This window comes from Chelonoidis abingdonii, chromosome 2 (genome assembly GCF_003597395.2).
Source record: "Chelonoidis abingdonii isolate Lonesome George chromosome 2, CheloAbing_2.0, whole genome shotgun sequence".
Taxonomy (NCBI): Eukaryota; Metazoa; Chordata; order Testudines; family Testudinidae; genus Chelonoidis; species Chelonoidis abingdonii.
This window is the reverse complement of record NC_133770.1, coordinates 68,352,825-68,377,454: the sequence shown is the minus strand read 5'-3', so window position 1 is coordinate 68,377,454 and position 24,630 is coordinate 68,352,825. Positions and strand designations below refer to the sequence as shown.

At 42.2% G+C, this 24,630-nt stretch overlaps 1 protein-coding gene across 8 annotated transcripts in view; it reads left to right on the top strand.

Annotated features, from left to right (window-relative positions):
• Positions 1 to 24,630, top strand: part of CPVL (carboxypeptidase vitellogenic like) — a 119,420-nt gene that overhangs the window by 80,339 nt on the left and 14,451 nt on the right. For 7 of the 8 annotated variants that reach the window (XM_075062420.1, XM_075062419.1, XM_075062421.1 and 4 more), the window contains one exon: positions 17,768 to 17,950. In XM_075062420.1, coding sequence (XP_074918521.1) covers positions 17,768 to 17,950 — 183 coding nt within the window. Of the gene's footprint in view, positions 1 to 17,767; positions 17,951 to 24,630 lie in introns of those variants that run through there. The other variant, XM_032774878.2, reaches the window with a different exon arrangement.

The window sequence follows — 24,630 nt, the reverse complement described above, 5'->3', positions numbered from 1 at the left end:
CTTAATGTTTCTCTGCCTAATTAGCACACTGACAGCTTAAAATCCATACCATTGTGTTTATTGTACTTGCTTATTCTACACTAAACCATAAAATTTGGATGTCAAACTTGTTCTGATTAAAGGAAAACTGCACTCAGCTTATTCAGTTCAGTAGCCTGAAAGTTCACGAGATAAGTGCTTATCACTTAATTATTAATCTGAAGTGTATTTGAAATTGGAATTTTTGAGGCCACTATGCACTACTTCAGTTTGCTAAACATTTGCGTCTTTATTCTTTTTGCTACTTGTTGCAGTTCTCACTCTCTCGTCCATACATTGTCTACTTAGACTGTAAGTTTTTTGGTGCAGGAACATTATCTCTAAATCACCTGTCATTGTTTTGGCACCATATCAATATACTGGAAACAGTCAAGCTATGTCTCTCTTGTGACAATGGAAGAGACATTTCAGATGTCTACGGTAAAACCAAATGAGTAATTATCTACATGGGAATTCACTTTGAGCATCACATCCATATAGTTCATTAGAATCCCCAAAGTAATCTTCCAAATCCAGTAAGGTCTTTTGCCAGCTCCTGAACTCAAAAGCACAGTGTAACACATAATGTGTTCAGTTTAAAAGAATAGCATCTAACTTGGACTTTCATTAGAACTATTTTATTACGCACAAGGATCGCAGAGTAAAAGCAAAGAATCATTGAGTTGATCATAATTACATGTTTATTTGCTACAGCAACAGTATATGAACCAGAACGTGCCAGCATTTTATTTTATTTATTTATTGTAGTGAGAGCTTTTTAAGATGTGAATTACGCCACACTTACTTTTGTCCTAGCTTGAAGTCTTACCATCTGCTTTCCTTTTAAGGAAATGGATATCTTTTAGTCATGTCTGAATGAGAATGAAGCAGATAAAAGTATCCTTCTTACTCTCCCTCAGACATCCTTTTAAATTGACAGTATTTTTTTAAATATAAAAACCATTAGATTTGAAAAAACAGACACAGATCTGCAATACAAATTTTCTTAGGAATTAATTTAGTCTGGACACTTGGAATTACAATTAGCACTTAAATTGCAGAACTGCTGTCTTTTGGCGCTAAGGGTTACAGAACTTTCTGCTTTTCAATAACCATTATTCAAATTTGATCTACAAGACTCAAAACTTCTTTTTAAATGAATTTCCATTTGGTACATTTCTTAGCTGAACTTCATCTGCTAGTTTTCAATGTAATCTTGCAATTTTCTTTGAAAGAATAAGTGCACATTTGCAATGTGTTTTATTTCATGTTTTTTTACTAAATGTTGCTACTGGTTACATTAGATAAATTGTGTTCAGAATATCCTGCCTACCAAATAGCTATCTTTTAAACCACTGTTCGTGCTCAGATAAAGTATTCTAGATCAGTGCTAGGGGAAAAAACCTTAACATAAAATTACAGCTCAAAGCAAATAAGTAATAGATTTAAAAGAATTGCAGTTAGAGAGCATGCATAAGGTAATTCAGACTTGTTGAATTAAGTCTCTGACGAGGATCTTATTTGGTATGAATTTAGAGTAATTTAGAATAATTCCTGTGAAGTCAAATAATCTGATGCAGTTTGAACTCTGGTTGAGCCATATAATTTCAGATGGTCATTGGGTTCAGATAAAGCATACAAAAATTGAGAATCTACCTTCAAGCAGGATGAGGAGCTCACTGGAGAGAGAGAGAGATCTGTCCACAGCAGTTTACATCCATTCCCTTAAGATTTAACCTGGTGGGATGTTTTCGAAGCTCAGTCTTTCATGGCTATATTCTGGGTAATGAAAAAGATGGAGACTATGGGAGCAAGAAGTAAGCTAATCTGGAAGACAGAAAACTCAGTAGAGTTTGGGCATATTATAAAAATCTACTAGATGTGAGAGGCTGACCACTGGGCTAGTACTTTTATTTTAGCTTTCCCTTAAACTACCCACAGATTGAATCTCTAATAGAATATGGCAATTTGCACATGGAAGTTGGTGATGCCAGTTGTTGATGGCTGGATAGGAATTATTAATTGTCTCAAGATGATCTTGGTACAGTTCTTCCTGCTGGATCTTGGACCCCTGGAACACTCTTCCCATGGGATCTGTTGTAGTGCATCACTGGCTTCTTGCAAGGCAAAAATGAAGGCATTTTAAAATTATTCCTGTGTTTTGTTATCCTGTTTTGTATTGTAGGTGTACCGGGAGTGGGTTTTTTGTTTTTTTTTTCACGTGGGATTTATTTCAGTGGATTGTTTTATCTGGCAAACTTTTGTAAATTTACAAAATGTTTCAAAAATTAAAATGTCTAATTATTGTTCCCTGTGGTATATCGCCTCAGAAGCTGGAGATATTTCTGAGTCCTGGCTGGGGGTAAGTTGAGTCAAACTTGCATCTTTTTAAGGCAGGCCATACTTTTTCCCTTGTAAAATCTTGTTCATGTGACTATCTTTTTACTCAAAAGAATGAATTCGGCTTCTGTTGACTGGCCATAAGGTGTGGTTGTATTATATTTGTCTGTTTGTTAATTCTTCTGTCTCAGATACAGTTTTGTAAAGTCTGATCCTAGATCTCCTGCTTAGTATTGTGAATAGTACTTGCATGACAGTTCTATTTTTAACATCTAGTCACTTAGTATTTGAGACACACATGAAATATAATTATCTAGCCATCAGCAATCATTATCTAGCCATCAGCCATCAGTCTTCTGTATTACATCTGGAATGAATCAGGCTGTGTTCCAAAATCCTAAGGAAAAGCTAAGATAGCCTCATTTGGCTGTTTTGTACTGTAGCTCTGTTGAAGCCCTTTTCCCTTCCTCTGTTGATTGATGGTGAGGAATTGTATTCCTGTGTAGCTTTGCACAGAAATACAAATGTTCTGCTCTGTTTTTGCAGTTAATCACAGATTAGTTGTTTAATTTGCATTAATTTATCAGGTACTAGAAGTCAAAAATCATCTTTCAGACCTGTTTATTTCATTGCTTGTTATAACCCTCAACAAAAGGAGGCGTGGAGTGGAGAGGGGACCATTTAACATAATGAGGGAGAAGAATGATAGTCTTTCGGAGACCCATTTTTTAATAAAACTAAAATGATCTTTTTGGACCCATTTTGTAATGGATGGGGTCCCATCATGGTTCCATGTTTACTTATTGAGCATTCTGCAGCTGATTATTGTTAGGCATTGCTTTGTGAATGGAAAATCTGAAGATGCTGCCTCTTCCTTGCATTAATTATTTTACAAAAAAAAACAGTTAACTCCTGTGACACCATAGGGATATGTCTGGGTCAAACTATGAACTCCATATTGTATGGATGAACCCTTCCCCACCCCCTAAGGGGTTCTGCTTTGTACTGTAACCTCCTTTATGGATTAGAGCATCCATTTTGTAACAGCTTAATACCTAAGTGGAAAGACTGTCTGAGAACCGATGACAGAGCCACCATATAGATGTTAATGACTCGCCCCAATTGGAATAATGCATTTTCTACTCATAGGGCCATTGACTTTGAATGATTCTACACAGAAACTGAAGCGGGGGGGGAGTGTGGCTGGAGCCCATAACTCCCCCATCTGAAGCACAAGAGCAAAATGGTGAAAGAGGCTGTTTTAAAAGGTGGTTGGTTCTCTAAGCAAGGGGGCTAACCACCACCACATACAAGAAGCTAGAACCAAGGAGTGCAGGAAGGGCTGCCTGGCCTAAGGACACTGACCAAACCCAGGACTAACAGTAGGGTTGAGATCAGATGGAACATGGAGGTGGAGCAAAGGCTGCATTCAGGATTTTGTTTTACCAAGATTTGTAACTCTGTAGTGTACTTAAAGATGAATAAATTATAGGACCATAAGGGACCGTTATGGTCATCTAGTCTGGCCGTAGGACTTCCCTGAACTAATGCCTATTTGATCTAGAGGGTATCTTATTTTTTAAAAAACATTTTTTTTTAAATTTCCAGGGTTGCAGAATCCACCACAACCCTTGGTAGGTCATTCCAGTGGTAAATTACCCTCATTGTTAAACCCTTGTGCCTTATTTTGAGTCTGAATTTGTCTAGCTTCAACTTCCAGCCATTGGATCTTGTTATACCTTTGCCTGCTAGATTGCAGAGTCCTCTATTACAGGGGTGGGCAAACTATGGCCCGCGGGCTGGATCTGGCCCCTTTGGATCTGGCCCACGGGATTGCTCTCCGTGCTACTCTCAGAAGCAGCCGGTACCGCATCCCTGCGGCCCTCAGGCGGGGGGGCAGAGGGCTCTGTGCATTGCCCTTGCCTCCAGGCACCGCACCCCTACAGCTCCCATTGGCCGGGAACAGGGAACTGTGGCCAGTGGGAGCTTTGGGGGAGGCAAGGGCAGTGCGCGTGAAGCCCTCCACCCCTCCCCCTCCCCCAGGGGCTGCAGTGCTTCCTGGAGAGGCGTGGGGCTGGGGACAGGGCAGGCATGCATAGACTCATGACTTTAAGGTCAGAAGGGACGAATATGATCATCTAGTCTGACCTCCTGCACAAAGCAGGCCACAGAATCCTACCCATCCACTTCTGTAACAAACTCCTAACCTATGTCTGAGTTATTGAAGTCTTCAAATTGTGGTTTGAAGACCTCAAGCTGCAGAGAATCCACCAGCAAGTGACCCATGCCCCACGCTGCAGAGGAAGGTCTCTGCCAATCTGCCCCGGAGGAAAATTCCTTCTCGACCCCAAATATGGCGATCAGCTAAACCCTGAGCATGTGGGCAAAACTCACCAGCCAGCATTCAGGGAAGAATTCTCTGCAGTAACTCAGCTCCCATCCCATATAACATCCCATCACAGACCATTGTGCATACTTATCTGCTGATAATCTAAGATCAATTGTCAAAATTAATCTATCCTATCATATCATCCCTTCCATAAACTTATCAAGCTTAGTCTTAAAGCCAGATATGTCTTTTGCCCCCACTACTCCCCTTGGAAGGCTGTTCCAGAACTTGACTCCTCTAATGGTTAGAAACCTTCGTCCAGCCTGCCCTGGCCCTGGTGCGCGCCACTGCCACCCCAGAGCTGCCTTAGGTAAGTGGCGCTGGGCCAGAGCCCGAACCCCTCCTGCACCTTGCCCCCCTCCCTGTCCTAAGCCCCTGCCTGCACTCTGCACCTCTGTGCACCCCAACCCCCTGCCCCGAGGTCCCTGCTGCACCCCGCACCCCTCTTGCACCCCAACCCCCTGCTCTGGGCCCCCTTATAAACCCTGCACCCTCCTCTGCCCCAATCCCTTGCCCTGAGCCCCTTCCCGCACAGCGCACCTCCTCCCACACCCCACACTCCCTCCCACACACCAACTCCCTGCCCCATACAATTTGCCCACCCCTGCTCTATTACCATATTTCTGTTCCCATGTAGTCACTTTGGTCAGCCCTTAATCTTCTCTTTAATAAGCTAAATAGATTGAGCTCCTTGAGTCCATCTCTATAAGACATATTTTCTAATCCTCTTATTCTTAATTCCGAAAGGATCTTGATAAATAGGAGAGGATTCAGAGAAGAGCCATAAGAATGATTATGGTGTCTGTCCTATCTAAGCCTATGTTCCTTGTTTTCCTGCCACATTGTTCCTGAAGTGTTGACCTATAAACTAGAGCTTTGATGGCCACATAGACAAATTTCTCCAGAGTCCAAGCAACTGGGGGCTCAAGAGGGCTGAGACGCTGGTTCCAAGGTCTAAAGTGGCTGGACTTCAGAGTCCTGTCAAACATGGAGTCTGCACCTGGGTGTGTGCCTGAGAGATATAGACCTAGGAACAATGACCAGTCACTATCTGAACGTAGTGAGGTTTAGAAGTATGTGGGATCTCACAGTTGGGTCCACTCAGGATAGACTGGTGTCTCTCCAGAGACAACCCACATTTAATTTTTCTTATGTACTGTCAGGGAGAAAGAAAGTACTTTCAAGATTGCCTTCTTCACTCCCTCCTATGCCCTACCTTCCCCCATCTATTGTTACCCTCCTTCCAAAGCTGGTCATTCTTAATATGCTGGCTATAGAGGGGCAGAAAAAGTTGAGTGAAAGAGGTGCTCTTGCCCCTGTCAGTAGTGGGAATGAAGAACTAGCTCGAGACTGTTTACACTGCTTCTACTATTTGATTAGTTTTGGACACTAATAGGGCATTCTGTCTCCCAAGGTTAGTTGTGGTCTGGGTCCAGCCAGGCCTATTCCAAGGTTCTCTCCCCTCAGGAACAGACATTCTGGGACTTGTGCATCTCTGAAAGGATCATGTAACCAGTCGGAAGTGACACCAGGTGGGAAATCAGAGTGGAGAGAGGTAGGTGATAATCCTGTGTGACAGGACCCCAGTGTAGAAGGCAAGCCTGTAGCGGTAGTTAGTAGTATAGCCAGCGTGGAACAGCAAGTGCTGGGCATATCTCTGTGGTTGGCTAGAGTGAGAGTCTAGGAGAGCTGACAAGCATTTAGTTGGGAGGAGCTCCAGGCACTATTGCCAATTCCAAAGGTTCAAAAATGATGAGTCAGACCCCATAAAATCATGAGACTATTTTTAAAAAAAGATTTTATTGTGGTTTTCACCTGTCTTTTTGATTTTTGAACTCCCCTTGCCATGTGTGTGTGACAATTAGTGTTGTCAATGCTCACACATTTATCAGTCCAGTTAATTCTGCTCAGTCCCCCATCAGTTCTGACCTCCCAGCCTCACCTCTATTCCTTCTGCAGCTGCAGGGCATCTTCCCTCTCCCCCTTGCGCCTTCCCTGGCCAGGTGTTGCAGGGATGGGGGAGGAGAGAGAGAGAAGTGAAGGGTGTAGAGCTGCCTGGGGCTACTTTAAAGCTTCCGCTTCCTGTTTCCCCTCCCCTCATGTGACAATGATGTCTGCTCCTGAGGAGAAAGAAGTGAGCTTTGCCTGCTTCTTTCAACAGCCTTGATTAGCTGCTCTTCCCCAGCAGGTAGGGTAGTGGGGAAGGCAGCCAGTCAGAGGAGGCTTTCCCCGAGATAAAGCTGAAATTTGTGAGAGAGTGGATGCTTATTGCATCTGGCCCCATCACTGGCCAAAATCATGTGATTCCTGAAGAAATCATGAGAGTTGGCAACATTGCAAAGAGGCCAACCAGGAGGCCTGGGTTGGAGCTCCATTAAGGGAGCTGGAGAAACAGCCAGGAGAGACAGAGCGAGCTTTGTGTCCTGCATCATCAAGACAAAGGAACTGATGGGACATTGGGCACTGCCAAGGAACAACTGAACCCAGGCATGGCTATTGATAGTTATGGAGAGAAAGGTACTACAGGCACCGTGCATCAGTGCAGTAACTAACGAACTATTTTGAGCCTCATGGGAAGGGGAAAATTATTTCTCCCTGGAGAATGGGGAAGACAGACCTCCAGAAGTGGTCTGAGACCCAGCAAAAGAAGCAGATTTGAGAGGTGTGTGTACCCCAGAATGTGATCAAGCCAATTGCAACCATATTATGTGCATTTAGCCACCATGAATTAATGAAATAGAACACCACATAGTTAAGGGTTAATTTGGAGACAGGCTTTTAGAAGCAAGATCATATCTGGCTGGCTGTTTCAGCTATCAGAATGGGAGGAGGGGACAGACAAGTAAACAACTGAGACTGAAAACCTTGGTGGTTGGAAAGTCTTGAATCTAGACAGCTCTGATATTAAAAGTTTATTGAAAGTTTGAAAAGTGATGATCCAGTAGGGGGTCATTATGGCCTATGTGTTTTGTAGAAGTTAATTATAAAAGGTTAGTTAATGGGGTATACTTTGGAGCAGTCCTCTGAAGCCAACTTGAGAGAGGTTTTTCCTGACACATTTTCTCCCCGATAGGTGAGCAACTGGCCACTGTTAATTGCTCAATACCGTTCCAGATGTTAGGTAAATATCTGGGATGTTCTAAACTTGTTGCTTATATCTGTGTGCGCGTAAATCTAATAAACTGCAGTGTTAAATAAGAGCATGCTTATTTGCATTAATCTTATCAGATGGACTTGCTGTGTTCCTATTGATTTATTCCTGACACCACCTGGAGTGAAATAGTTAAGTTACCCCTTCTGTGGGTTCTGAAAACCCCAGATAACAGAAGTACTGTGTGTGTTTTATTTGGATGGGGTGGACTTTTGTGTTAGACTGCAGAGTCAAAGTCCCACAGCAGCTTACAAGCCTAAGGGAAAATTCAGCTGATGTGCCCGATGCCAGATCAGTTAAACCACTTTTACAGCCACTACTTGAAGCTTTTTCCTTCTTTTATTGCCATTCTTTCTGTATAAACTTCAAAATGTTAAAGATGTTTCACAGCAACCTTGCTCATTACTTTTAGAGAGAGTATAACCCCCTGATGTGCAACAGACTGGGACTGTTCGTTTCCTGGGACTGTACATTTCCCTTTAAACTTGTCACTCTGTTCTGGAATTCTGTTTTATATTCCTGTCATTGGGCAACAATTTGGAGACAGGTTCTTTCTTCCAGTTAGTTAAGCCGTTATGACATCCCACTTCACACATTTGGTGCACTTGTGCATCTTATTTTAACTATTAATACATTAGCTAAAACCTTAAAACCGTACTTAGAAAAGGATAGGCACAAATTTAACTGCTCCAAAGTATATACAAATATTGTGGGTTGTTGTGGTTTTTTTTTTTTTGAAATTCTGTGAGAACACAGCCTATTTATTTGATTAAAAACTCTTAACTGTGAAGTTCTGTTTTGTGTGGGAGTTCCCTCCATTTAAGAGAGTCTTGCATGAAAACCTCTTTCTTCCTCTTTGAAAATATTATTCCAGGTCAAGAGAGGATATTGTGAATGGAGCTATAAATACTTAAATCAACTTGTCTTTAAAATAAACGAGGGTTTTTTTTTTAATGTACATTAGAGAAAACAATCACACTGCAGCACTCTTGCATAGTTTTCATGAGACTGGTATTATTCAATATTACTTTTAATAGTTAGGACACTGCCTCTGTATCAGTTTGTGCATCCAAATATAAGCAGAAAGTGAGCTTTGATTGTACTATTTTCACTGATTGATTGATTATGTTTATTACAGTAGTGCCTAAGGGCCAACCAAGAACAGGGCCCATTGTGCTAGGCACTGCACAAACACAGAGTAGTCCCTGCCCCAAACAGCTGATAATCTAAATGGACAAGACAGCCGCAGGGTGGGGAACTAGGTATAACACACAAGCAGAATGAACTACGTGATGGTGGCAAATGGCATGTTAATGCCATGATTTTATTTTTATTGATGCATTTACTTAGGAGGGACTAAGTTAAATGGAAAGAAAAGGGAAGGGAGAGGGAACAGTGAAGGGTGGGGGGGGTCTGGGAGACAGAGCAGGGGAGAAGAGGGTAAGGAGTAGGTATGGAACGAAGCTGCAATTGAGGGACTATGAAGAGAGAGTTGTGGGTTGTGAGGATCGGAGCAAAAAGCCAACCAGCAGGGCAGAGAAAGTCCAATCAAAACTGTAGAAATATCTCTTTTCCTCAAAGGAGAAAAAGGGTTGGGGGAATTATTTGTTTTGCTTCTTTCTGTTTTTCTAGAACTAGCTTATTTGTTAACATAAGGAGCATGAGATGCCCTGTGGCTTGTTGTATAGAGCCCTGGACTGGGTGCCAAGACACTTGCATTCTGTTTCTCTCTCTTGCCCAAGACTGCTCAGCAGGTCTGTGTTGGTTTTCCCTCCTACCCTTCCCTGTCCCTCTGTTTTCCCTCCCACCCTTTGGCTGTCTCGTCTATTCAGATTGTAAGTTCTTTGTGGCAGGGGCTGACATTTACTAGCACTACCTTGATACAAATAACAAATGTCCCTCCATGCCTGTGATTCTTCAGCCTGTTCATTCAGACAATAGAGGACTTTTACTCTCTTCATAGATTTTTGTTTTCCGTTAGTCTTCAAATGCCTCTGAGGAACTGATAATGTGTGGTGTGTATCTGCATCAGTATTTACATTCACAGGCAGCTGAATTTTTTCTTGTCCGGAGAAGAAATAGGAGTGCACTCTGCCTAGTTACTCACATGAAGGGGCATTGGCAGCAGATAATGTGGAGACAGTTGGATTTAGGGCTTCAGAAGCATGGGCATGATTATACCAAATTCTCTAGAGTAGACTGATCTTGGCTCTCTTTCACCAAATCAGTGGAGAGCAGCAGGAGTATTGGGAAAGTGACCTTTGTTTTCGTAGAGCAGGGGTGGGTAAACTACAGCTTGGGGCCACATCCGGCCCTCCAGATGTTTTAATCTGACCCTCGAGCTCCTGCTGGGGAGTGGGGTCCGGGGAGTGCCCTGCTCTGGCACTCCAGCCAGGGAGCAGGGTCAGGGGCTTGCTCCACTCTATGTGGCTCCCGGAAGCAGCAGCATGTCCACCCTCTGGCTCCTACATGTAGGGTCAGCCAGGGGGCTTCACACACTGCCCCCATCCCAAGCGCCTTTGGCAAGGCAGCATGCAGGGCCACCTGGCTATGCCTCCACAAAGAAGCCGGAAGGGGAAATGTGCTGCTGCTTCTGGGAGCTGCTTGAGGTAAGCGCCATCCAGAGCCTGCACCCTTGACCCTCTCCCACACCCCAACCCCCTGCCCCAGCCGTGATCCCCCTTCTGCCCTCTGAATCCCTTGGTCCCAGCCTTGAGCCCCCTTCTGCACCCCAAACTCCTCATTTCTGGCCCCACCCCAGAGCCCACACCCCCAGCCAGAGCCCGCACCCCAATCCCCAATTTCATGAGCATTCATAGCCCGCCGTACAGTTTCCATACCCAGATGTGGCCCTCGGGCCAAAAAGTTTTCCCACCTCTATTCTAGAGGAAGCATAAGCAGAGCTTGTAGCCCATGGCTTCTCTCAGGAGACACTGCATCCAGTCTTCTTTAGATGGAGCTACTATAGGGTGGGTGCATAACTGGTTGGAAAATCGTTCCCAGAGAGTAGTAATCAGTGGTTCACAGTCATGCTGGAAGGGCATAACAAGTAGGGGTCCTGCAGGGAGTGATCTTGGATCTGGTTCTGTTCAATATCTTCATCAATGATTTAGATAATGGCATACAGAGTATACTTACATTGTTTGCAGATGATACCAAGCTGGGAGGGATTGCAAGTGCTTTGGAGGATAGGATTAAAATTCAAAATGATCTGGACAAACTGGAGAAATCGTCTAAAGTAAATAGGATGAAATTCAATCATGGCAAATGCAAAGTACTCCACTTAAGAAGGAACAATCAGTTGCACACATACAAAATGGGAAATGACTGCCTAGGAAGGAATACTGCAGAAAGGGATCTGGGGGTCATAGTGGATCACAAGCTAAATATGAGTCAACAGTGTAATGCTGTTGCAAAAAAAAGCAAACCATCTGGAGGCTTGATTGAAGGGGGAAGCCTTATTCAGAGCTACTTTTTATCCATCATGCTCATCTCACTAGAAGAAGGTGCAAAATGGTTTTCCCATCCCACAAAAATTTTAGACCTTGAAAAATTTTCCCATCCTGAATTGGGATGAAAAGTTGAAATCTCAGATTTTCAGTTCATGAAAATCTAAAACAACAATTTTGATTTTGCCAGTCAAAAGGTTTCATTTCAATAATTGAAAAATATTTTATTTAGATTTTGACCATTTAATTTTTTTTTAAATTGTAATAGTATTAGCTAAAAATTTGAAGTTGTTTTGAACTAGAAAAATGAATTTTTTCATTTAAAAAATGTGAAAATGAGATGTTTCAAAAACTTCTAAATGTTGTCAACATTTTCGAGTTCAGAAATTCATCAAAACCAACCCTTTCTCATTAAAAGTTTCAACAAAAAAGTGTCAAAAAACTCCTAACAACTACTACTTCTACAGAAGGAAGCAGTAGTCTAAAAGTAACCACAAAGTATTGCAAGTGACTAAGTGTATTCACTATGTATAGTAGTTTTCCATCGCAACTTGTTAAATGTAGGCTATGATGACTCATGTTCCTGGATTTTACAACCCAGTGTATTGAGAATCTGCTTCTTCTCCAGTGCAACTACCAAAAGTATAAGGTGAATGAAAAGTCCAATCAGTGTAGGGTGACCAGACAGCAAATGTGAAAAATCAGGATGAGGTATGTGTGGGTGTAATAGGAGCCTATATAAGAAAAAGACTCCAAAATCGGGACTGTCCCTATAAAATCGGGACATCTGATCACCCTAAATCAATGGGACTTGCTTTGTCTTAGCATTTGTTTATTCATATAAGTCAAAATCTGAACTATAAAAACTCATTTATCTAAATGCAGTTCGCTGTTACTTCTTGAAAGCAAATTTAGAGTAACTTGTGTCCTTGCTGTCTTCTTTGGCTTTAACTTAATTCTGTAAGGAAGGATTTTTGGAACATTTCCTTATACAATTTGACAAAATTCAACGTTGTATGAAGGCAAACAACCATAATGCACCAAATTGCACAAAGCAGAAACTACTACATGTTACGATAGCTGTGAGTTAGAACTCTCCAGTAGTCGAATGAATAAGTATGCAGCACTTCCTTGGAGATATTTCACTAACTTGACATCTATTGACATCTCCTCACCATTTTGGTTGGTGAATATGAACATGTTCAAAATGGAGATAGATAGCAGCCAACTGGGATCATTCCACAGCCTGAAACAGCTTAGGCTGCTGTTGAATCATTTCCCCAAACAGGAAACCACAAAATATTAGAGAGTAGGGTCACTAGATCATTGGGAAAGGAGCACAAGTTTGTCTGCAAAGTATTATGATGTCTTGTAAATAGGACAAGCTATGGCAATGGAACTAGTTTAAAAAAATAAAGAAAATAAGACTGATTTGCAAAGCACAACTTTCTCTGCATTCAACAGTGAGCCTGAAACAACTTCCAGCTGTTTCGATAACTTTGTAATTGGGAGTATTCAGGAAGATGTGACTTGTATTCATGGTTTGGCCAATTACCTGCCTCCGCCTCAAGTAGGGTTGCCAACTTTGGTTGGACAAATTCCTGGAGATTTCATCACATGCTATAATCTTTAATTCCTGGAGACACCAGGACAATCCTGGAGGGTTAGCAGCCCTATCCCCAAGGCTAAAAATTAGAAGGGAATATAATGTTTTTCTATCGCCGAATTGAGACGAAATCATGCCTTTCAGTTTTGATGACTAAACTACTATTTATTCCAGTAGTTAAGAAGTTTTAAAATTTCATTGCATATGTTTAAAGAAGAGAAAGCTGTATATTGTTGGAAGGTACAGATTACATTTTCTGCAATTTTACAGTCTAAAATTAAGTCTGTCATTTTATTCAAGGTAAAATCACTCAGTGATGTTTTTCTGTCACCCTCATTTTTAAAGTGAAAAATGTGTACTGGCAAGGCCCCTCTCCCCTCCCCTAATCTCTGTCCTACACTTTATGGAGAGCACTGTACAAAGTTAATACAACCTTTAATTGATAATCCCAGCCTCCTGTGTATGAACGGTGAGTGGACATCCCCTTCGGGGAGGCTAGCCCCTGGCCCCGCCCTTCTGCACAAGGCCCCATCCCCTGTAGCCAGTTGGAACCCTGAGATGCCTTTCCCCTCTCCACTTCCCACCCTGCACTGCCAGAGGAGCCCGGGGCTGGCTTCAGTCCTGAGCCAGCCCCATCTGGCTGGTCGACCTGAGCCCTGGCCCAAGCACCAGCTCTGAGCAGCCCCGGCTCTAGCCGGCCCATGGCAGTGCCACCCATGCTCCTGTGGATCCCCACGGTGTACAACATCAAGCATTCAAAATATCATGATTGGTTTAAAAATCATGAGACTTTCTAAAACAAAATAAACTCATCGCTCTTTTTATTTCCCTCTTGTGTCTGAGCCTTTAAAATTCATTTTCAAGCTTTTCTTTGCAAACATGAGGCTAGGAACTTTTTAAAATGGATGCTGTGATTCTCATGATTCCAGGAGCTGGTGCTTTAAGAAAAAAATCTGAATATTGTGACACTGGATCCTCCAGTGGTTTGGGAGCCAAACCATTCACTTTTCTGCTTGGGTGAGGACAAATGCTGCATTTCCTCTCTACTGCACCCACCAATGGAACAACTTTGGGGAAAACTTTGTGAGTTTTCTATTCCTCTAAAAAGAGGATCACAGGCCTTTGATTAGACATTTCTTCCTTGATTCTGTGGCCACAGAGTAAGTTTCTACTGCAAAAGTCTAGAATAAATCTCACTTGCTTCAGCTAGCCAAACTCCTAGATGTATTTAACATTAAGTACCTGGCATCAGTCAGAGTGCAATCTGAACATGTCTTCAATCAGACTTTATTTCTGCAAACCATGGAAGACTATCTTGACTGCCTCACAGCTGACTTGCACATGGAGGAATTTAATGGATTCTCAACAGTCTCTACAGAGTCAAACTCACTAGATACTATATGCTCTAAACTGCTAGCGATGCAGGAAAAATTGTAAGGCTGAGACGGGGAAGGGCCATGGTGTTGGATCTGGCATATCTCTACCACCATTAAAATGTCTTCTGAATTTCTCATTTGGGAAGCTGAGGGAGTTTCTGTGGCTCAACACCTAACTATGTAGCCGAGTACTTGTTTGTGTAATCGGGCCCAGTTTACTAGGACTAATAATCATGGTAACCAGTTCTGAGAAACATAAGGAAAGAGCAAAGGGAGAAATTATAATAACGTTTTAGAGGAGTGAAATTGTGGTAAAAAGCAAGCATTTAAAAAGCAAGCTATAATCTCCTATGAATTAAGTGTCATTAGTTATAGAGAAAAGTTTTTCTCCTCTGTGGTTTTGCCTCAGCATCACTTGTATTGATTGCTCTTTAATCTGGTTTCCACTGTAACATTAGAAAGAGATTGTGTTTCTCTTGGGGAAAAAAATCATAAGCAATCTTACTATATTAGGGGTTACACATAAAAGTAGCAATTAGTCTTCCCTTTCTCGCAGATTATTTCTTTATATAGAGTAACTTGGCATTTCTCAATGATTCTTCTAGTCATTTTAAGTAATGATTTGTAATCAATCCAAAGACTTGGTATTTGTACTAGAAAAGTTCATTTTGCTGGGTTTTTTATGTAGATAAAGCTATATAAACTTTATTTCTCTCCTAGAAGTAGATTTTTCAGTAACATGCAATGGGACAAGTTAATGCTAGTTTAGACTGTGTGTAACTTCTGTGTTAAAATACTCTTTGTGGAATTTCTATAGAAGATTTACCAGAGTTGTTTAAAGCATAATCTTGGCTGTATAATACTGTTCTGTGTTCTAGCCTATACTCGGGAGCACAACACAGATATAATTGTTCCCATGCTGTTGAATATAACAGCTGCAGAAGATTTTGCAGTGGCCATGAGGTCTTTGAGGCAAAGCTCCTTTATATAAACAATGCAATTATTTTATTGAACTAGTTTGGATGAGCCTTATAAAAAAAAAAAAAAAAAGCTTTTAACTTCACCAAAATTTTGGGAAACAAGGAATAAATAGCACACAGGAAATGTGTTCATATTCTCGACATACAAAGGTTTTTGTTAGTTTGAGCACTACCAGACTGCTGTTAGATACTGCTTGATACAAAATGTAAATACTGCTTAAATATGGGATTTACAAAGAAACCCTACTCTGGAGTGAGGAAACTTTTTTTTTTTTTTTTAAATGCAGATAATACACCTTTCCTAAAGTAATGTGCACATTTACTTTGAGGATTCAGCCAATTTTCTTTACTCTGGCAAGTGGGAAAGTAAAAAGCCTGAAACCCCTCTGTGACAGTTCAGAGCCACTGTACCTTAATTCCCCTGTATGGTATGGCAAGGGCACCTATTTCCAGGCTTCCAGCTCCCTTGGCCACCACCTTTCTTTGATGGAGACACACATCCCTTTCCCTTTGGACCCGGGTATCTCCAGGCTGACCAGTTCCCTGCCTTTACTGTACTATTGCCAACAAAGGACAGGGTGTCTAAGCAGGCTTCTCTTGCCTTCTCTTCAGAGAGTAATAACAGAAGAATTGCAACAGTTATAAGCTACCACACAGCTCTTTCTTTGCTAGCTTATTTATTCTTAGGGTAAAAGTGTTATAGATAAAACATTAGACAATAAAAGAGCCTACATGCATTCTCAGAAGCTTACTAGAGGTCCCCTCAATTCCGCCATGGGCTCTGGAAGGTGATTAGTCCTTCAGACCCCACAAAGGAGGTCTCTTCTATGGTCATAAATTCATAACAGCCTCAGCATAGAACTAGCACACAGTCCTATAGGGTGCCAGTAGGCCAAGTCCTTCCAACCTTTCCCTCCATGGACCAAAGGTCCTGTCCATTTGCTGAGTCAGGAAGAAGGCCCTGAGTCAGCTTAAACTCAGGGTATTTATTCAAAAGTCCTTTCTTGTCTGTTGGTCCCCAGAGAATCCAGATTAGGTCATTGAACTGTCCTCTGATAACCCATGATCAGCAGACAAATGGTCCCCCACCTCAGAGCAAAGTTTCAAAAGTTGTTTGTATTTGGAGGTTTGCAACCCAGTTCTCCCCAGTACTTCCTAGGAATTCCACTCTACGTATTTTCCCAAAAGATCAACCATTGTTCAGCATAGTCTTTTGAAGTTCACATTATCTTCCGGAGATTGCATTAATCCTTCCTCCTCCTAAAGAAGTCCCACAATGGTACAAAAATATTTACATTTCAATACAATGGACCACAGAAGTATTAAATATAATTAAATAAGGTTTAATTTAATTCCATAAGATTTGCCTGGGATATTGTCACGTGTGTCAGCCTCCACACCAAAATAACTTTGCCCCATCAGAGAGTCTCAGAAGACATCCACTGGCTTGAACACCTACCTATGTGTAGTTTGTTGTTTTGTGGTTAGTAGTGCTCCCATCATGATTCACTTTCTGCATATGCTCAGGCCCAATGTCAAAGGGTTAATGGCATTTATTAATATGTCAAACTTTTTATGTAAGCAGTATTTTTAAGGAAACACTAAATCTTAGACTAAACATATGTTTTAACTAAGTTCTCATCCTGATTTTATTTATATACTACTATATTTATGTACCTTACTTTGTATTATATGAAATCAAATCATTTTTTTGCTATTTTTGTGAAAAATGATACATTTTTGCCTGAACAGAGGTGTTAAGTGCATCATAGAAATATCTGATGTGGTAATTCCTAATCACTGTTACTGCTCGGTTGCTTCCACAGAAGTGAGTTATAATGGCTGGTAGGATTTTTATTAAAGTCCTGATTCAATTACAGTTTTGAGAATGTTAAATGAGATCTTAATTCCTGGCTGTCTCAGACTGTCTACTTTTCTAAACTTCAGTCATAGACTGAGCTTTTGCATTGTCTTTCAGTAATTTAAAATACAAAATTCACATATAGTAGATATAAATATTCATAGTCAAATAACATGCTATCAATATGCCTTCTTAAGGAGCTGAGCCTTCAGTTTTGATTGACTCTTGGAAGACTTTTGAGACAGTTGGGCTAAAACAAATCTTGCAATATCTGGATTTCTCAGGTCTTTTTGACACCAGTTTTGCCATAGTATGAGTACAGCAATGTTGATGTTGGTGGTTGATCTTCTCCTGGAAAAAGAGAGAGAACAGGGCTGAAATTCTGCACAGCCGAGAAAGCACAGGCAGGGGCCAGTTGTGAGAGGCAAAGATGGCTTTAAGTCATGTTTGTGTCTTTGAAATTTTAGACCACTCTACACCAGAGGTTCATGTGGCCACCCAGGGCTTAATGTGCTGAATCTAAAGTACTGCAGAGCTAAATTTTGTTTAAGTGAGCTTTACAGTTTCTTTAATATTGACTTCTTTGTCTTCTTCCAGGTTCTGTTATACAATGGGCAGCTTGATATCATAGTAGCAGCTCCACTGACGGAACGCTTTCTGCCTACTGTGCCATGGAGCAAGGTGGAAGAATACAAAAGTGCTGAAAGACTCATATGGAGGATCCATCCCCTTGACAAGGAGGTGGCTGGTTATGTGCGCCAAGCTGGTGAATTCTATCAGGTAAGGAAAGGAAGCTCTTGAGACATGGACTCTATATAAGCAGTTGTTGTCTATGCTGAGGATATTACCTTATATATTTAGGTTCCTTCAGGCCAGGTTGTAGAGTAGCCTGCTACTATAATGGATACCACCTGTGATTGACAGCCTCAGAAAGTGCCAACGGCTTTGGATGAATGAGCATTTTAGAACGTTAGTGGCATCCCAGGTGGAGGAAATGTCACTGAAAGGTAGAAGGGTTAAAGCACAGTTTAACCAATGGCAACCACAAACTGGTGGGAAAGCAATGGGAAACCACCCTCTGTACTTTTTACAATGGGAACTATCAGGAAGAACAAAGTTAACATGATCCACATGTGGCGCTGGATGGTGAGACCACCCCACCCTATAGACCTGAAGGTGCAACAAATTATATGGGGGAGGAAGTTCCAGCCAGTAAGAGTAGTGGTTGCAATTATAATGGTGCTGCACCAAATCCTTTGAGAAATACAGTGCCTGATAATTGCACCAAGGAGAAGAGTGATCTGAACCTTCATAAATGAATCATCACAGTAAGAGCATGGAATGGGGAGGAGTATGTGTGAAGGGAAGATTGTCCTTGTGACCAAAGAATTGGAAATAAGTAAGATCAATGTATGTGGAATCTCAAAGCTGTGATGGAATGGTAGGGTTCGTTTCATGGAAATGGGTGGGTATGTGGTGTACTACTCAGGTATGTGGTGTACTGCTCAGGATTGTGTGTATCTTATCCAAGGAGAGATCAAAGTGTGTACTTGGATGTAATCCAATCAGAGATAGAATCATTACGATTCACTTCAAGTAAACCTAATTAATAAGTAGATCATACAGGTTTATGCCCCTGTGAAAGCAGCTCAAGCCGCCACAGTTGAGTTCTATGAACAGTTTGAAGAAAGACTCATTAAAACGCCACACACAGACATCATCCTTGTAATTGGACACCTGAACCTGAAAGTTGGAGCTGCAAGCACTCATAAAGTAGTAATGGGAAACGATGGTCTGGATTTACAAAATGAGAGGAAAAAGGTGTATAGTTGAATTTTGCTGCTCTAATCATCTGGTCATTACAAACACAATCTTACCCAACATCTTAGATGTATATTTACATGGAGGTCATCTGACAGCATGTCCAATAATCAAATGGACTATGTAATGATACAGGGATACTGGAGATTGTATTCAATGAATAAACACTTTCTCAAGTGCAGACTGAAGGTTAGGTTATCAACTATTATGCTGAAGCCCTGAAACCTAAAATTATAACTTAAAAAGAAAAGATGTTTAGCAGGTTCACAATATCTGGACCTGTCCAAAATCAGCAAAAACAACATGACTTCTGTACAGATCAAGACTGAGTCATTTTCATAAGTGAAAGAGGAGAACAATGTGAATGAACTTTGGAATAAAATGAAAACTACAATGCTCAAAGCTACCAAAGCACACATTTTGAAAAGTCAGGGTTGGACTGCATCAGGGTTAACAGGGAAGGTGTTTTGAGCTGTCAAAAAAACAATGCAGAATGAAAGAGAGTGGCTTGGAGACTAAAGAATGTTGAAGAGAATACAAGACATTAAGCAGACAGATTCAAAAGCAGACTAGACAAGACGAATGAATGCATCAGGGCAAAATTCAAGGAACTTGAAATTATAGAGAGAATAATAATACAGAAGGTACATTCACAGTGGTCAGACTTCTTTCTAAAAAAGTTTTCCCTGAAACCAAGCATAATAAAAGACCGTGAAGACAGAGTTCTTACTGAAGGTGATATCAAATGCTGATAGAGATTGGCACAATAATCTGCATGCCTCATCAGAGCCATTTATGGTACAGGATTACAGAAAAGGGTACAGAGCCGGAGCCATCTATACTGTAAGAGGAAATGGGGTATGCTGCTGTGAAAATGAAACCTGGGAAAGCACTAGGGGTACATAAAGTACCAGAGGATTGCTAAAAGTGATTGGTGACCATGGTATTGATGTCATGGAAAATTTCCAGTGACATATGGATGACTAGAAATTGGCCAGACCACTGGACAAAGGAAATATTTTTGCCCTTGCCAAACAAGTGGGTATAACAGAGTGCAACAATTATCATACCAGCTCCCTGATTTAGAATGCAAATAAAATGCCACTCTACGTAATCCAGGATTGAATGAAGCAGAACTACCACCACAACAAGCTGGTGTCAGAGACGGACAAGGCACATATGATCAAATCGTAAATATCTGTCATATAGTTGAAAAATGCAGTGAGTATAATCACCCACTGATTGTGTTTCATTGACTACTTCCAAGTGTTTGACCTGACGATCTGTGGAGGATACTGTCAGACATGCAGAGCATCTTATGAGTTCAATCTCTACTGTCAACAACAGACCATAGTGGAAACAGATGTGAGTGATGGTGAGTGGTTTTTCGCTAGGTTTGAGACAAGTGTGCATTCTGTCCCCAGGTCTTTTCAACATTTATGGAAAATTTATTAAGATACAAGCCCTGGATTTCCATTAGTGGACACTTCTTAACCAACCTCACATGTGCTGATGATATGACACACTCTCTTTACTGCAACCATCGATGCAATACAACAAATACTGGAGTCTGTAAAAACTGTTACTGAGGAGTGTTGACTATTCCTGAATGGCAAAAATGAAATGCATATACATTGACACAATCAGTAACAACAGAATGCAAGCAGACATCACGATTAACAGTTAAGCTGTAGCAGCAGTAGGTGAATTTAGTTATCTGGGATCATACACATAAAACCAGAGGCTGCTACAAAGAAATTGGAAGACGACTTGTGATGTCTTGGTCAGCCATGGCCTCCCTTACAAAAGGGTGGAAAAAATGTGGCATCTCATGCCAGCAATGTCCCTCTGCCATGTACATTGGCCAAACCAGACAGTCTCTATGTAAAAGAATAAATGGACACAAATCAGACATCAGGAACGGTAACATACAAAAGCCAGTAGGAGAACACTTCAGTCTCCCTGGACATTCACTAACAGGTTTAAAAGTAGCCATCCTTCAATAAAAAAAAACTTCAGAAACAGACTTCAAAGAGAAACTGCAGAGCTACAATTCATTTGCAAACTTAACACCATTAATTTGGGCTTGAATTGGGACTAGGAGTTGCTGGCTCACTACAAAAGCAATTTTCCCTTTCTTGATATTGACACCTCCTCATCAGTTATTGGGTCAGGTGACCCTTCCTTATCTACCACAGGCCCGAAGAGTATGTCTACACTGTAATAAAACACCCGTGGCTGGCTGCGTCAGCTGACTGGCTTGCAGGGCTCAGACGGTGGGACTATAAAATTACAGTGTAGATGTCTAGGCTCAGGCTCTGGGACCCCGTCAGGGGTGAGGATCCTATGCCTGGGCTTCAGCCTGAGCCTGGATGTCTATCCTGTAAATTTTATGACCTTGCGAGACCAAGTCTGTGGGTACAAGCCAACTGTGGGTGTTTTATTGAAGTGTAGACATGCCTGGAGAGAAAAGGTGCTGCAGGTGGAATGGCAGATGCATACAGACACTGCAGGGAGTAAGAAGGCTCCTCCCAGGGCCCTGAGTCAGAGGGGTAAAGACACTAGCAAGAAGGAGATCTGTGGAGAATGCAGAGAATGTCAAACTCCAGGCAAGAAACACTGGGAGAGCAGGAAGACAGGGCCCAGTTTGAAATTGTGGGAAGACTGGAGGTTTTGAAAGACTTTGTGCAGGATTTAATAAATTGATTGCCAGAAATGGGGTTTGTTTTGAATATCTGGATGGTGTAGGCTTTTTAATGGACCCTAAGCAGAAGAGGAAGCTAAAGCAGGACATTGCAGAGCTACCTATAGCCAGCAGGGGGCACTCCAGCGAGGCACGCTCTTATGCATGTTGAATTGTGTTAAGGAGACTTGCAGGTTTGCCCTGTATTCATGCTATCACTGTTCCACAAGTAACACTAGTGGCATTCTGGGAGATTTTGAAGGCCACAGATGCACTGTGGGACAGCAGTAGGAGGACTAGATGAACTGTTCAGCCAGTGTGTATGTACACTAGCACTGAAATACTTCAGAGTGAAACGGTATTTAACCCTGCTGAAGTTTAGTCTATCCCAAATGGCATCTAACACATTTTTAAACTGTTTGAATTGCTTTTGTGTGTGGATGCGTTTTAGCTAGAACAAATGGTATTTGGCGCAGTACACTTCTGTAGATTAGGCCTTAGAATGTCTTCTGTTCTCCTTTCTGTATATGTGTCTGACCCTGCCCTGTGTGTGTTGCCAGGCTCCATGATATAAAGTATTTTTTCAGAAAGGCCAATGTATTGAAAGTCTCACCTAATTTAGACCATAATTAAAGGAGAAAAGGGCACTTAAAGGTAGCTTATGCCAAAATCAAAGGCCTTCGGCAAACTTCACCACATGATTTGCTCTTCCCATGAATATCAAATAAATCTAGGATTAAAAGATATTCTAACATTGCATACTATGCAGTGAAAGAAATGAGAATCACATGTGTTTGTGATAAGTAAGAGGTGTTTAACTCTGCATCCAGGTCTTTGCATTTTATATAGGTGATTTTAAAACTTTGGCAGAGATCCTCTCCTGTTACTGCTCAGCTATAAAATAGAATTGTTCTGCAGTAACAAAAGCATTCTCTATGGAACTTGGAGCTGTAGACTCCTTACATACAACAAGTGTGTGGTAATGGGAAAAATGGACTATAATCATGATGGACTTTCTCTTTGGTATTAGTCGTATAAAACAGAAGCTGTGTCTCTGCCAAAATGAAACCTTATTTTCTGCCAAGCTCTCCGATTCTTAACTTAAACTATAGCACGTTAAAAGCAACAAAGAGTCCTGTAACACTTTGGGCTTGGCTACACTGGAGAGTTGCAGCGCTGGTGATGGGGTTACAGCGGTGCAACTCACTCTGTGTACACACTTGGAAAGCCCAGCCAGCGCTGCAACTCCCTGGCTGCAGCGCTGGCTGTACAGCTGGTCTGCTTGGGGTGTAGCGATTCCAGTGCTGGTGATGCAGCGCTGCTCATCAGGTGTGGACACCAAAAGTGCTGTTATTGGCCTCCAGGGTATTAGGAGGTATCCCAGCATATCTTTTCGGCCACTCTGCTCATTGTTTCACACTCCACTGCCCTGGGCTCAGGTGACCCGCCTTTTAAATGCCCCTGGAATTTTAAAAATCCCCTTCCTGTTTGCTCAGCCAAATGTGGAGTGCAATCAATCAATTAATCACTGACTATGCCTCCACGCCCCAAACGAGCCCCAGCATGAAGCAATGGTGAGCTGTAGGACCTCATCAGTGTTTGGGGTGAGGAAGCTGTGCAGTCACAGCTGCGTTCCAGCCGTAGAAATTTTGATACCTATGGGCAGTTATCAAAGTCCATGCTGCAAAGGGGCCATGAACGGGATGCGTTGCAGTGCAGGGTTAAAGTAAAGGAGCTGCGGAGTGCCTATTGCAAAGACCGTGAGGGAAACCGCCGCTCAGGTGCTGCCCCCACAACCTGCCGTTTTTACAACGAGCTGGATGCAATACTTGGGTGTGACCCCACTGTCAATCCGAGGACCACGATGGACAGTTCAGAGCCGGGAGAGGAAGGGGAGGGTGTAGAGGAAACCGAGAGTGAGGGTACTGGGGTGGTGGGAGACACCCTGGAGTCCCAGGAGACATGCAGCCAGGAGCTCTTCTCAAGCCAGGAGGAAGCTAGTCAGTTGCAGCAGCTGGAACTTGTTGGTGAAGAAGAAGCAGAGGAGCGTGTTCCTGGTAAGCAGCTTTTATTTTAAGGAGGGAAATGTTTTGGATGAGGAGGGTGGGGGGTTATGGCTGCCTGCATCCATGCGTAGATGTGGAATAGCCCATTGACTTGGTCTATCACGTCACGGTAATCGGCCTCTGTAATCTCTTGAAAAGTTTCAGCCAGAGCATGGGCAATGTGCGTGCGCAAGTTTATAGGGAGAGCCATCATGGTCCTTGTCCCAGTCAGGCTAACTCATCCGCGCCACTATGCCGTGAGGGGTGGAGGGACCATTGCTGCACACAGGCAAGCTGCATATGGACCAGGGGGAATCCACATTGTCAGAGAAGACCCTTCCACTCTTCCCAGGTGACCCGGAGCAGCGAAATATCTGGTAGGATAAAATCCTGTGGAAAATGTAGAGATAATGTTCAGTGCACTTTCCCCCAGCTGCTCTCTGCTTTCCCCAATGCACAGAAACCCCAGTGAGCCCTGACTCAAGCAGCTCCCCTTCCCAGGGGAGTCGCGGCAGAAACATTGATTCCAGGAGTAACTGCTGTGGCAATTGTGGGGGTAATGTTCAGTGCACTTTCCCCCCAGCTGCTCTCTGCTTTCCCCAATGCACAGAAACCCCAGTGAGCCCTGACTCAAGCAACTCCCCTTCCCAGGGGAGTCGCGGCAGAAACATGGATTCATTAATCACTCATTTCCCATTACTCACCATGTCTTCACTGCTGTGGCCTCTCTGTGCTATGTTTGATATGTGTAAATGATGCTACAAATAGTCTACAAACTCCTTCACTGTGATTATAAACAATGCAGCCTCTGTAATAAAAGTTTCTATTTCTATTTTTTTTTAAGTGTCCTTGAATCCTCCGGCCCTATCATGGACTGATGTGAGACTACAGAACTTGAGGAGAAGACCAAG